The following is a 14,837-nucleotide window of genomic DNA, read 5'->3' on the forward strand; positions in this document are numbered from 1 at the left end:
ATAACTTTAAAAGTATATAAAATATTTTAATTTCAATTTTTGTTTTGTATAATACTATTATATATATTCAATTTAACAACTTTTTGTTTTAAGTCAATGTATATAAAAGTAGCTAAACATTTGAAGTTTAATATAATAAATAGTTAAACTTTATAAGAATAAAACTTTCTAAACTATATATTATATGATTAAAAAGATCATACATTAATAAAATAATAAAATAATGTTATTGCAATTATTTTAGTTAATCCTAATAAACGTATTTATGAAATCATTTTCCTCCAAGTATTGCTTTAATTTGGGCACAAGTTGAAAAAAGGGAAATTAAAAACTTATTATATTACTTTATTAATAAATCATGAATATATGGCTCTACATTTACAACAAAAACGATAAACACGTCTTACCTGAATGAAAAACACCAAAAATCATAGATAGGCAACCACAATGGTCATTTCGGGCAAATGTTAAACACAAAAACCACAATGGATTTATATAATACATACAAAAAACCTGATGAAGAAAGAGAACAATATCCAAAGCATAAACGTAATAGTTGACCATTCTGCCACACTGGTACAATTTGCGCTAAAACAACGCAAAAATGGGTGTTGATAATTAATCCATCAACAGTAATTGTTTACATTTTCAATTTGTTCTGGAACACTTTGTTCTTATTTCTACCCTCATAGTTTCTTGCTATGCTGGGTGAGTTTTTTTAATTGATGGCCGTTTTCCAAAAAAAATAAGATATTTGCGGTTTCTTCATTCTTTAAAACGGGACCAAAAAGCGATTTGCATGAACATAATAATTTGGCCAATGCATGTACAATCACACTGGAATTGAAGGCTCTATAATCATTGTTGGAATCCGTAGGGAGCATAACAATTACGCAAATGTTGTAACACATATATGATAAGAATCAAACAACCAATAAGCCTTTTGTTTGGACATTCAACCTCGTAAACCTTTGCATCTTTATGTCCTTGTTAGAGCCGACAAAAAACAACTCAACCAAATAATTAGTGGGTTTAGTTGAGATTGTTAACCCGATTAATTAAACGGATCAATATGTCTAACCCGTTTAATTAAATAAGATGCAATTAAAAATAGTTGAAAATCCCAACCAAATTTTAACCAACAAACCCGTTTAAAAATTGTAAATTCTTTTATTTGAAATTTATTAAGTATTACTATTTAATTAATATATTAATTAGTTTATACACAATCAAATAAAAAAAATAACAACTTTAGAATAATAATATACGCGACATATTACTCCCTTAGATAGTAACCCTAACATTGTGTTCCCGAATTCTTTTATAAAGGGGAAGTCAAGGGAAATGAAAATAGCATTTATTATTTTTTTAATAGAAGAAAGTGGAAAGAACTCAAGAAGACAAAGAAAATTTGTTGGAAATCTTCCTCCTAACTTTCCTTCCAAAATGGACGGTTATTATGGAGAAAAATTTAATCTAATACGAATATAAGGCTTTGCCATTTACCGATTTACCCTTCAACCTAACATAAAAAGATAACGAAGCTTCTATAATCATGCTTTTCTTCAATGCCCCTCATGTATGTTGTGTTCTCCATCATCAAACAACTTCAATCCCCTCCCTTTGTTTGAACATGAAAATATATATATATATATATATATATATATATATATATATATATATATATATATATATATATATAGAGAGAGAAGTAGGTTCAATGGAAAATGAATAACTAAAAGAATATATGCTGGAACCAATAATCAAGTGGCATGTGTCCATTTTTTTTTCATAAATAATGTATTATAAAAGTTATTTATATAGTTAAAGTGATGTGTTGTCATTTTTTCATTGGTTCCAACATGTGTTGTCGTAAACATTCATTTTCCATATAATTCTTCCTTTTATATATATATATATATATATATATATATATATATATATATATATATATATATATATATATATATATATCCATTCCCCTCCATTTCTTTTCTCTTCTTATTTTCTTTCCTTTATTAAATCCAGGAACACAATGTAATCACTAATCGTCTTAAGCCTTCTTCCCTTCTCCTTCTCTTCCATTTCACCTCCAAACAACTATATCCCTAATCTTTAATCTTCATTCTTCACATAATCGCATTAGTAACTTAGTCAAATATTGAACCCTATCAATCCTCCCGTCATAGTCTTGAACCCCTCAATACTCATTAAGTCTCAATATTGAAAACACTAGCAATCTAGTAATTTTGAAATTATTAAACTTTTCCATTTATATTAGAACTCGGACCAATTGGCAGTATACAATCATGAATTTGCAGGGTTCATATCAAAGTTTTTTAATGGAATTTTGGAACTTCAGACCATACAACTTTTAGAAAAACAGTGTACTTTCATGACTAAGCCATGAACTTTTGGAACACCTACTAATTTCTAGTAGCAATGTATTTTCATGAATAAACAATGTACTTTCTTGTACAACTTTCTATACTATTTCTTTTTATATTTCCATATCTTATTTAGTTAGTTATGTATTTTTATGTTTATTTCAAAACTTTGATAATTTTTCAACTAAGATTATAATATTTTTTTAACCCTCGATTTGCGTTTGCGATGTCGTTATATTATTTTCATATGTGAATAGGTCTTTGAGTTTTTAAGTTTTATTTGAAAAATTATTGGATTTTTTTTTTTTTACTTTTTGTAAATTTATGTGAATAACTTTGGTTAAATCTGTTATTTTTGGGATATGGAAAACATAAAATTCAATTGGGTTTCAACTTATTTATTAAATAGTTGGAGTGTGTTTGAATTTTTTTTTTACTTGTTTACTAAAAACATGTTTGACTAGTTTGAGATTTTTAACCATATTTAAACATGACCAACCATGTGTTATTATGCATCGCATATATAAGACGTGTTCGGCACGGGGCGTTTGGGAGCGTTTAGGAGCTTCTAGTTTCTAGCGTTTGACAAAACGCTCCGTTTTGAACAGAAAGTCTTGTTTGACAGTACAAGCTTCTAGCGTTTAGTTTAAACAAAACGCTTCAAATCCAAATGCTACTTCATGTAGCGTTTAACAAAACGCTACCCGCTACCCGCTAACAGTTAATGTTGCCGAACAAGCCCATAGAAAATTTCTTTTATGAATTATTGGCTCTTTTTTATTTTGTTTGGTTACTTTTTTTTAAACTCTAAAATTTTAATATGTGGAAATGGAATCAGGAGATAAAAATAAGATTGATAGGAAAAGGTATATGAAAAATCGGACAATAATATAAAAAGGGCCCATTTCATATCTTCCGTCAGGTCACTTCATATCGTTTTAAAAAATCCCACAAAAACATACATTCTTCATTGTTATTTCTTTTTACCAAAAAAAGCCATGACAACGACGACCATTATATGGTTTTTAATTTGATTTTTTCTGAAAATACGTATTGACATAAATAATCTAAACTAAAACTTTAACATCATTTTCATAAATAATTTTAGCAGATATATGCTTTTAAGAAATACACAAAACTTATTAGGGTAGTGATATTGTGGCTCTATCAACTATATATCTTTTATTTATTTTTTAAGTGTTTTCGACAATATATATTTTTTACATAATATTGTGTGAATTTTAAAAAATTTCAGTGGCTTTTAACAAGATTTTTTTATGCATTATTTTAAATTTTCACTAGTGTTTAAATCGGCTACACAATGAATTACTTTTCCCAAATTGTTAAAATTAGTTTTAATCCTCTAAAACTTTTATAAATACATAAAATAATTTTATAAATAAATATAGTATTACTTAATTATCTTTCATTTCATCTTAACTAAATGCTTGCCAACTGCAAAAAATACAAAAGTATATATATATATATATATATATATATATTATTTTATTAAATATTTTTATAACTATTTTATAAAATAAACTTGTTACTAATAAATTTTTTATAGTTAACGTATTGACAAATATTCTTATCTTAATTATTATTATTATTTTTTATGTTTTCTACATTTTAAATGATTAAATTTCATCAAAGTAATATAATAATAATAAAGTATTATCTTTATTAGTTAAATTAATTTGCCTTTTTTTTTGCCAAATTCCAAACCACAGACCTTCCTACCATGAATCTTTTGAGTTTTGATAGCTATTTCTTCACAGATCGAAGTCGACAATTTCATCACCCTTGTACTAAATCCAACCATTCTGTCTGTCTTTCATCTTCTCAATTCTCATCATACCTGATTATGGTATAGTTCATGTACACCTACTACCCTAATCGATTCTCTCTTCCAGTTCCTTGTCACTAATTTAGCAAACATACAGTATCTGAATCAAACGGCGTATACACACTATGCCGGCCCTGAAAGAAGGAAGCCGGCCGCCGTGGGTGGGTCTTGCCGCCGCTGTTTGGGTTCAGATCGCCTCCGGCAACTCCTACGCTTTCCCTCTTTACTCCCCGTCTTTGAAATCTGTACTGGGTCTTTCTCAGCAACAGCTTACGATTCTCGGTGTTGCTAATGATTTTGGGGAAAATTTTGGTATCATTGCGGGCATTGCTTCCAACAAATACCGAGCGTGGGTTGTTCTTTTGATCGGTGTTCTTGCTTGTTTCTTTGGTTATGGTGTCATTTGGCTTGCTGTTACTGAAACTGTTCATAACGTGCCTTACTGGTTTGTAAGTATTTTTTTTTCTTAAAAAACTTAGTACATATGCCAAAATGTTGCTCTCTATTTAGATTTGTTTTTTCTTGCACTTTTAGACCTGTTAATATGAAATGACTATATTATTCTTACTAAATTTTTTATTTGTAATAATTAATATAAAGGTTGTCAAGATCGGATTCCGACGTAACATCGTTTTTTGGTTTGCAAAATCGAGATCGAATCCTAAAATCACACAAAATAAAACATAACTGTAATTTATAGTTTTATAACATGAAAATATTTCAAACATTTAATTTTTCGTTCAAAAGTTATAAAAACTTCAAAATATTAGTCATAAATCATGACACAGAATGATAAACGATATATTGGTAAGGGTAAAAGACATAAAGTGGTAATAAAAATTTCATTTAAAAAAAATCAAGGGAATGTAGAATCGAATCCCGATCCTAAACCAAATACGATCCGGGTCGCTTCAGTAAGGGGCCAATCAGGGAGTATTCAGATTCTGTAACTCGCCCCGGTAACGGGCCGAGTAAGGAGTACACGGCTCAGCAATCGGCCAACTCGGCGAGTTTTACAACATTATCGATGGACCACCAGATAAACATTGTCGGTAACGCATTTAAGATTTTCCGGTGATCCCTCACTCTATATTGTTTCTTACGTCTAACCACTACTGAACCCATCCCACCCTTTCCTCCCTAAAGATCCGGCCACGCCCCAAAAATTGATGAACCTAGAACCTAAAATCAAACCTAAATAAACTGATTCACAGTCAGTGATGATCTACACCAAAGGCTTCTGATCCCATTGCTTTTCGCTATCTGTGATATCGCATCCACTACCAGGGGCGATTCCACTATGGTGCCCATAGTGGCACTGGCAGCCCCTATTTTTTTGGACGTAGTGTAAAAAATTTCGAAATTTTCGTTTTTTCTATTATTGTGCCACTACGTACAAAAAATGTCATCGGCAACACCTACTACGAAATCTTGTGTCCGCCCATGTCAACCACACTTTTGTAATTACGACTTTGTATAACTGGTTGGTTCCCAACAGTGGCGCCGATCCCACCGACGATTAATCTGACACCTATCTTCTTCCATAACTGCATCTGGACCTTGATAAGATCAAGCAGGTGATTTGAACATGTGACTACAATTCATGCTATTCCTCGTTCAACAAATCCATTATATCCTTTTATCACCTTGAAAATCAAACCTCAAAGAACAAACCTTAAACCTATAAATCAAACCTAACTAAACCCTAAACCTGCAAATAAGAACCCATAAGTTGCAGGAGAAGAAAGAAGATTATGATTAACGCCTATGGTAGTTGTGCCGACAGAAGAAGTTATCGGATCTGTGAGCCATAGAAGAAGATTCAGATGATCCTGCTCCACTATAAAAGTAACAGATGATGTTGTTTTCTGACGACGGGCTCGTATAATCCACCACGATGGCGATGAAGATGGTGTTAAAGTGAATGGGTATCCATTCCACTGAAGATGTTGTTGTAAAGAATAATGAAGGTATGGCAGATACATTAATACATTGAAAAAGAGATGGTGGTGGTCCGGTGGCCGCATTTTGATTTTATGGGGAGTGAGTTCGTCGTGAAAGATGGAGAGTGTGAGAATGGAGATAAATACGTGGGGTGGGTAAGGGGTGATAGGTTTAGTTGTTTAAAATTTATTAATAAATGTGAAAAAAGGGTTTGAATTTATTTTCTATTTTTTTATAAATACAAAATAAAGCAGGGAAGGGTAATATAGTCATTTTATGTGGGGCAAATGATGAATTTTGCAAATTTGAACTAATGATAGATGAAGCGTGCAAATTTAAAAAAAACAATGGACAGTTCAAATTACTTTTTGAAAATAGGGTCTGAACATGTTTTTTGACAACTTGCACGAGCGACGATTCGTGTAATTTACTCTTTTCTTTACCTGCATCTTTGAAAGACTCTGTTCTTACCTACCTACCGATCTTGATCGATTTGTCTATAGATTTTTAAAACTATGATTCTTGACCTTAAAAATGGTATTTTTATGCATCTTGATGTTTTCTTGTATTTATAATTACAAATTTCTAGATTGTCTTGCAATTCTTGGCCCTATGATGCAGCTTTCAGGTATATTTGTATATTCTTTCTTGGAACATGATAACATTATATATGCTGTTCAAAATTTTCTCCCCAAAAAGAGCTCTATTAGACTCTAAACGTATACATAGACATATTAGATATATAGAGTCATGTCTAGGTGATGTGTGTCATTTATGTGAAACACTTAATCCGGACAGCTACAAATCACTGTTTTGTTTTTATTTAACGTGGACAAAATGTCTATTAGTTTAAGAACCAAAAAAAAACAAATTGCTTTATGTATTAAGACACTAACCTGTAAATATTTTACTTTTTCCCCTACCAATTCCACTTGTATTAAAATTGACAAATATTGTAGTTTTTTTTCTAGAATATAACGGTAAAACGGTAATTTACTCTACATTTTATATATTTGGTAAAAAAAAAAAACATTATGTATACAACAACATTTTATCTAAAAAAGACATTATTATCCATTCAGCCACTTTACCGATACATGATGGAAAAAAAAACATGTAACTTGTTGTAGTTTGTTAAGATACTATGATACAATGTTAGTCATATTGTGGAGTCTTAGATTTTCTCTCCATTACACAATACAAATATACATATAAATCTTTTATTTATTTTTGAAGTGTTTTCAACAATATTTAATTTTTTTTACATAGTATTGTGTGAAATTTGAAAATATTCGGTGAATTTTAACAAGATTTTTTGTACATTATTTTAAATATTCACTTGGTGTTTAAATTGGTTACACAATGAATTAGTTTTCCGGAATTGTTAAAATTAGTTTTCTCTTCTAAATTGTTATAAATACATATAGGGCGTGTCTGGTAAAATTAGCTGGTAGCGAGTAGGTAGTAGCAGGTAGCGAGTAGCTTATAGTTTGTAATGTTTTGTTAAACGCTACATGAAGTAACATTTGAATTCGAAACATTTTGATTAAACTAAACGCTAGAAGTTTGTAGTGCCGAACGAGACTTTCTGTTTAAAACGGAGCGTTAAGCTAGAAGCTCTCAAACGCTTCCAAACGCTCCGTGACGAACACACCCTTAATAATTTTTTGATTAAATATAGTATTACCTAATTATCTTTCATTTTAATTCAATGCTTGCCAACTGCAAACAATATAAAAATATTTACATTATTTTATTAAATATTTTTACCTATTTTATAAAACAAACTTGTTCTTTAGTCATTTTTTATAGTTACGTATTGACGAAATATTCTTTATCTTATTATTTATTTATTTTGTTTTTTTTTTAAATGATTAAATTTCACAAAGTAATATAATAATAATAAACTATTATATTAATTAGTTAAAATTTTACAGAATAATAATAAAATATTCTGCCTTTTTTGTCCACATTCCATACCACAGACCTTCCTACCATGAATCTTTTGAGTTTCGATAGCTACTTCTTACAATGTCGACAATTTCATCTCGCCTTGTACTAATTAGGCCCTTACCCACCCACTAAATCCCCAACCTTTCCGTCTGTCGTTTATCTTCTCAATTCTCATCATACCTGATTCTGATATAGTTCATGTATACCTACTACCCTAATCGACACTCTCTTCCAGTTCCTTGTCACTAATTTAGCAAACATACAGTATCTGAATCAAACGGTGTTCGCGGAGTGTATACAGTATGCCGGCCCTAAAAGCAGGAAGCCGGCCGCCGTGGGTGGGTCTTGCCGCCGCTGTTTGGGTTCAGATCGCCTCCGGCAACGCCTACGCTTTCCCTCTTTACTCCCTCTCTTTGAAATCTGTACTGGGTCTTTCTCAGCAACAGCTTACAATTCTCGGTGTTGCTAATGATTTTGGGGAAAATGTTGGTATACTTCCGGGCATTGCTTCTAACAAATACCCACCGTGGGTTGTTCTTTTGATCGGTGTTCTTGCTTCTTTCTTTGGTTATGGTATCATTTGGCTTGCTGTTAGTGAAACTGTTCACAACGTGCCTTACTGGGTTGTAAGTATTTTATTTTTTTTCTTTACCTTCATCTTTGAAAGACTCTGTTCTTACCTACCTACTTATCTTGATCGATTTGTCTTTTGATTTTAAAACCATGATTCTTGACCTTAAAAAAATGGTATTTTTATGCATCTTGATGCTTTGCAATTCTTGTGCTCTATGATGTTCATACCTTTCTGGTATATTTGTGTCTTCTTTCTTGGGTAGGTGTATAATGTGAAAACGGGAACATAATTTTTGTGAAGCACTCCCAAACACCCCCTAAAATTAGATATGTTGGGTCCTAAATTAGTAAATTTTCTCTAGGAAAGAGCCTTGATTTTAGACTCCAACATATACAGACACGGGTTAGACAGGTAGAGTTGTGTCTACCGGATGTGGGTCACTAAGTTACGCACTTAATCCGGACAGCTCTAGATCACTGTTTTTTTTTTACTTAACCTGGACAAAATGACTTAATGGGTTAAGCCAAAAAACCTTGCTTGATGTATCAATTTTCCACAACCAAATGCATCCTAACCCTTTACCTAGTTTATTTTTTAACCCTTTACCTAGTTTATTTTTTAACCCTTTACCTAGATTATTTTTTTTTCCTCTCAACTCCTCTCGTGTAAAATTGATAAGTATTGTACTTTTTTTTCTAGAATCTAACCGTAAAACAGTCATCTAGTCTAATTGAGTTTATTCCGTCCAAAAAAGAAAACAAGACATTATCTATGCAACAACACTTTATCAAAACAAACATCATTATCCATTCAACCACTTCACCCATACATGACTTAATAGAAAAAAAAAAACACTCGGCTTGCTCTGATACGATATGTGGAGTCTAATAACCTTTCACTATGCAGTTATGGATCGCACTTGCTGTTGCCACCAACAGCAGTGCATGGTTAGGGACAGCTGTCCTTGTCACCAACATGAGAAACTTCCCTCTAAGCAGAGGCACAGTTGCAGGCATTCTCAAAGGCTACGTAGGCCTAAGTGCTGCAGTTGTCACAGAAGTTTACACCATGGTGCTAAAAGGATCCGCATCATCGCTACTACTCTTCCTTACACTCGGTATCCCATTCATCTGTTTATCCCTAATGTATTACATTCGCGCGTGTACTCCCTCCGAAGCAGATCCATCCGAAAACGCGCATTTCCTCTTCACCCAATTAGCAAGTGTTGTACTTGCAGTCTTTCTTCTCGCAACCACGATACTAAAAGACGTTGTGAATCTAAGTAACACAATTTCCTACACTTTTATTGGAATAATGGTGGTGCTTTTACTAGCACCTCTTGCAATTCCAATTAAAATGACTTTGTTTCCTAACAAGAAGCTTACTCGGCCTGGTAGTTCTTCGGTTTTGAATGATCCGTTGTTGACATTGACACCATCGAATTCTGATATGAATCTTGAAAAAATCAATGATGGTGAAGATATTTCTGAGGTGGATGCGCTTCTTGCTGTTGGAGAAGGGGCTGTGAAAATTAAGAAGAAGAGAAGGCCGAGAAGAGGGGAGGATTTTACGTTTCGTGAGGCGATTGTGAAGGCGGATTTTTGGCTTTTGTGGTTTGTTTATTTTCTTGGTGTTGGGTCTGGTGTTACTGTTCTTAATAATTTGGCTCAGATTGGTGTTTCGCTTGGGTTTAATGATACGACTACACTTTTGAGTTTGTTTAGTTTCTGCAATTTTCTCGGGAGGCTTGGAGGAGGCGTCGTTTCAGAATATTTTGTGAGGTAAAATCTAACACCTTTTTGTATATTAACCGTTGGATATATATACAGAGAGATGAGACTGTGTTTAGCTGATGTCAGATACCAACATTAATGATGAAATCATGAAAACCAGAAATTTGTACTTTAAGATTAGAGTTGGCAATGGGTTGGGCTGGGTTGATATTAATTTTTTCCAACCCAACAAACAAAATAATCAGGCTGAGTTGAAACAACTCAACCTGATCCATTAGGTAAACAGGTTAACACGAAGGTTAACCTGTTTACTTTTTTTTTCCAACTTGGATAAACAGGATAACCTGGGTTATCCCGTTTAAATTTTAAACTTTTCTTAAAAACAAGTTTCGACTTGGTTAAATTAGTTACAAAACCAAATAACTGTTCAAAGTTTCAAAACATAACTACTAATTAAATGTTAAATTAAAAAGAATATATATTACTAAACGACTTGGCCGATTGATTTCATTTCAAAAATTTCAACCCTAACTAACCTATTTAATCGAACAGGTTTCTTCAGATTACCCTTTTTAGTTAAACGAGTTGAAAATCTCAATCCAACCTGCTATTTTTTTTTTTTCAGGTGGAAGACGATTCCACGGACATTTTTGACGATGATAACACAAATCATAATGGTGATAACATATCTTTTATACGCATCAGCTCTAAAAGGGACACTTTATATTGCAACAGCCTTACTTGGAATCTGCTATGGTACTCAATTTGGTGTTATGATTCCCACATCATCTGAGCTTTTTGGGTTAAAAAACTTCGGTTTAATCTTCAACTTCATGGGGCTAGGAAACCCAATTGGTGCTCTTTTATTCTCAGGAATGCTTGCAGGTTATGTTTTTGACACAGAAGAAGCTAAACAAGGTGGGTCCACCTGCATGGGTCCCAATTGTTTCAGGCTCACATTTCTTGTTCTTGCTGGTGTTTGTTGTATAAGTTCAATTTTGAGCTTGATTTTAACCCTCAGAATTCGACCCGTTTACCAAATGCTTTATGCGGGTGGGTCGTTTCGTTTGCCTCAAAGTGCTGGACATTGAAGATTAGGGTTTAATCTGAGTTGACTTTATGATTGTGAAAGTTACAGGTTAACCTAATCTGAGTTTAATATGTAATGGTGGTGTATAATTGAACAACTATGTTTATTTTGTAGTAGTGATGACATATAGTCATATAAGTCATATAGCATGAGCCCAATTTTAAACTGGGTAAGTGGTATGGTGTTGTGTTTAATTTGTGGGGGGTTTTTTGAAGTTTGATTGTACCCTGTGCATCAGGGATTGTAATTTGATGTGCAGTTGTGCATACGGATGCTATATATAATATGGTTATTTTGTGTTGAATTATGAGATTTTTAATTAGGAATTGATGGGTAGCAGCCAAACTTCCATGGCTGAAAGTTAAAAGGACCCCATGACTAATAAGTATGTCTACCTCTTGCCCTTGGACCGGTGGAATTTTAATCATTGATTTAAAAGCATGGGTTGACTTGACTAAAATGTACCATCTCATTAAAGTGTATGAGCAACTAAATATATCATTTATGCATCATTGTTTGTTATTTTATTAAATGGTAAACATACATCCTTATATTACTTCTAAATTTATTTATTTATTTGTCTTCAATAAGACTTGAACTCTTAACATTTGGCTGATGGATATATTTTCACCAACATTTGATACTGTTGGACCATAAGCTCTTTGGTCGGTATTTCTGATTAAAATGTTGAGCTGAGCTATTTACAAAACCGACAAACTTTGGAACCCGAATATCACCAAACAACTGTTCTTACAATTTTTTTTCACAAAATGACCACCAACTTTGCGGAAAACTCCTTGTAAGTTCACGAAATTAATTTTAAAGTGGTCCCCACAATCATATTTTGCGAAAGGCACCTCATGAGTTTCTTGAATAGGTAAACCTCTCGAGCTTCTCAAATAATTAGCAACATGGCGGACTTTCTGAATAGTACACGAACTTAGCAAACTTCTACAAGATTAGCAATGCATTAATCTCCAACTAGTCAGAAGGCTTGTTTCAATCCTTTCATAAAGTGAGTCCTCAAACCCGATCAGTCCTAAGACTCGTTTCAGTCCTTTAGGCTAAGGCAATAAAGAACCTAACGAAGCAACATCAAGGTCTTCTTTGCTTGCTCACTTGAATGGGTTCCATAAGTTTAGAAACACGATCAAGATGCCACATATTGAGTTCTTAGTAACGAATACATGTGATGTTTGGGTGACAATCACATGGAATATGGAAAATGGTTTCAATTTGGTATATACCTTTTATATTAGTGCACTTCTCCAAATAATTAGCGAATTAAGTGGTTATTTTGCGATAGTAATTAAAACTATGTGTTTTGGGTTCCAATTTATGTCATTTTAGTGAATAACACTAAAATATATCAGTTTTAGAGTCTATAACCCGTTTTAAGGTTGACTTGACAGATGCAGTCATTCGTTGCCATTGCCCTCAGCTTCATGTAATATTGATAATATATTTAGGATTTCTTTTTGATTCTTCGATTGTTTGGACAAGGTCCTTCTCTCATAGGATTGCCTAGTGATGGAAAACCGAAAAACCGATTATAGCTGATGGGTACATCATAATAAAAGATACCGACTTTATAGAGCTCGAAGATTTAATAAAAGAAAATTAAATATTCTCCTACTTTTCTTCCTATCCATTTGAAATGATGACAAGTCTCTAAAAATATAATTAATTTTATCAAAATATGACACATGTCATCATTTCATATGGATAGGAAGATATGTAGGATGATATTTAATTTCTCTCAATAAAAACATTAGACCAATGTTATGCAGATCACATAGTGTTACCGATATATGTCATCATTAAATCAAAAGATTCCAAATTTACTTAATTTGATACAATTTTATTACATAAACTATAACCTTTATCAATCCCAAGAATACCCCCAAAAGGGTTAGCATGCTAAACTTTGCTAAAAGTAAATTACGACTTTCACCAGAGAAAAACAATTCAGAGCTGTACTTTTCTTTCAAAGCAAGGTTCACACTTGACAGTGGTGGAAGAACATTAAAAAAATAGCATCCATCTCACCATTAATTCTTCTAATAATTTATTTAAAAAAAGAAAGAAAAGAAAGAGGGTAATTGGGGAAGAATATGATTGCTATTAGATCTCAAGTAGGTTTCAAATTCTGAAACATGGTGTCCCATCTAATCTCTTGAACACCACCCCCACCTCCAGACCAGTAACCACCATCATCTTCTTCATCATACTTCTCATGATCATCACCATCGTAACCATCAATTTTTCCTTGATCATACCGGAGATCATAAACCAAAGGACTCGCAAAGTTGTTGATTCTAGCACTATCGGACTTATGGTAGCTATTAGTGAGCAATAGAGTAGGAGGAGTACTAGCTTGTTTGAAAGTCACCGATCTCTTGTTTCTTCTCAACATCGTACCTTTCCAACCATAACTTTTACTAACGAGTACCAGAGCTGACTCATCCCGGCGAACCCATGTCTGGATGTAGCTAGCCAAGGTCCTTTTGGTCTTTTTCATGGCGATGATGAGCCTTGAAATGGGGTGTGTGTGTGACCCACGTGAACCTTTTTGTTTTCTAGCAAGTTTCAGTATTTCTAACCTGTGTTTGGCTATGGAGATCCCCATGCTTTGAAGGAATTCATGGTTGAAGTAAGTTATGTCGCCTTCTTCAAGCTCGTTTCGAGAGAAAGCCATCCCATATTCGTAAATAAGTGAAGGTTCAAGCCCGGATTTTGATAGCCAAGAAAACCAGTCAATGGGTTGATGCATTTTTGTCACTGGAATGAACGTGTGTGATGATTCGAATGGAAGATGAAGTTATTTATATGAAGAATGAAGTAGAGGGGTAATGAGGAAGGGGCAAATATGACATTTGGTAGTATTGTGATGGTTATAAGAGGGAGTAAAAGGACAATACGAAGAGGGTTTGTGGGGTATAGCACTATAGCCAAAGTGAAGGGGAAAGTGTAGGGGGGTAAAGTGTATGTGTGTGTGAAGTGAAGGGTAAGAAATCTTGATGGGGCAATTAGCATCAATCACGGTACCATGGGTCACGGGACATACCCACCACCACTACCCGACGTTTTGTTTGGATCCTTTCCGTAACAATTTCATTCCATTAGTTGACTATATATTTTAGACACAATAGAAGACTAAACGTTGAGTTGAATTTTATAAAACTATTGGATATACAACCCATGTAGTCTAATCATAATCATCTTCATCTTCATCTTCATTCCACCAAGGGGGAGGGATGATGGTCCCTTCCCCCACAACGTGAAGAAACTGTCAAACAACAGAGATACA

General features: G+C 33.2%; 2 protein-coding genes across 3 annotated transcripts; one reads left to right on the top strand and one right to left on the bottom strand.

Annotated features, from left to right (window-relative positions):
• Positions 1-4,101: 4,101 nt before the first annotated feature.
• LOC145107847 (protein NUCLEAR FUSION DEFECTIVE 4-like) lies at positions 4,102-11,831 on the top strand. Of its 2 annotated transcripts, none has more exons than XM_079044801.1 (3): positions 4,102-4,682; positions 9,611-10,485; positions 11,063-11,831. In XM_079044801.1, the coding sequence occupies exons 1-3, from the start codon at positions 4,359-4,361 to the stop codon at positions 11,526-11,528; spliced, it is 1,665 nt and encodes a 554-aa protein (XP_078900927.1). In that variant the 5' UTR covers positions 4,102-4,358; the 3' UTR covers positions 11,529-11,831. The 2 variants fall into 2 exon arrangements, with proteins under 2 accessions (XP_078900927.1, XP_078900926.1); XM_079044800.1 differs by lacking the exon at positions 4,102-4,682 and adding an exon at positions 8,052-8,756.
• Positions 11,832-13,483: 1,652 nt separating this feature from the next.
• On the bottom strand, positions 13,484-14,349 carry LOC145107848 (uncharacterized). The gene has a single exon (XM_079044802.1). It carries the CDS (start codon positions 14,298-14,300, stop codon positions 13,659-13,661), a length of 642 nt encoding a protein of 213 aa, XP_078900928.1. The 5' UTR covers positions 14,301-14,349; the 3' UTR covers positions 13,484-13,658.
• Between the last annotated feature and the right edge of the window lie 488 nt (positions 14,350-14,837).

This window comes from Lactuca virosa, chromosome 4 (genome assembly GCF_052849685.1).
Source record: "Lactuca virosa cultivar CGN04683 chromosome 4, Lactuca_virosa_CGN04683_v6, whole genome shotgun sequence".
NCBI classification, from domain to species: Eukaryota; Viridiplantae; Streptophyta; class Magnoliopsida; order Asterales; family Asteraceae; genus Lactuca; species Lactuca virosa.

Bases quoted from the DNA above. Each gene is read 5' to 3' on its own strand.
- LOC145107847 (XM_079044801.1), top strand. From the start codon at position 4,359: ATGCCGGCCCTGAAAGAAGGAAGCCGGCCGCCGTGGGTGGGTCTTGCC. The intron at 4,683-9,610 runs GTAAGTATTTTT...TTCACTATGCAG, and splicing joins ATAACGTGCCTTACTGGTTT to TTATGGATCGCACTTGCTGT. The intron at 10,486-11,062 runs GTAAAATCTAAC...TTTTTTTTTCAG, and splicing joins GTTTCAGAATATTTTGTGAG to GTGGAAGACGATTCCACGGA.
- LOC145107848 (XM_079044802.1), bottom strand. From the start codon at position 14,300: ATGCATCAACCCATTGACTGGTTTTCTTGGCTATCAAAATCCGGGCTT.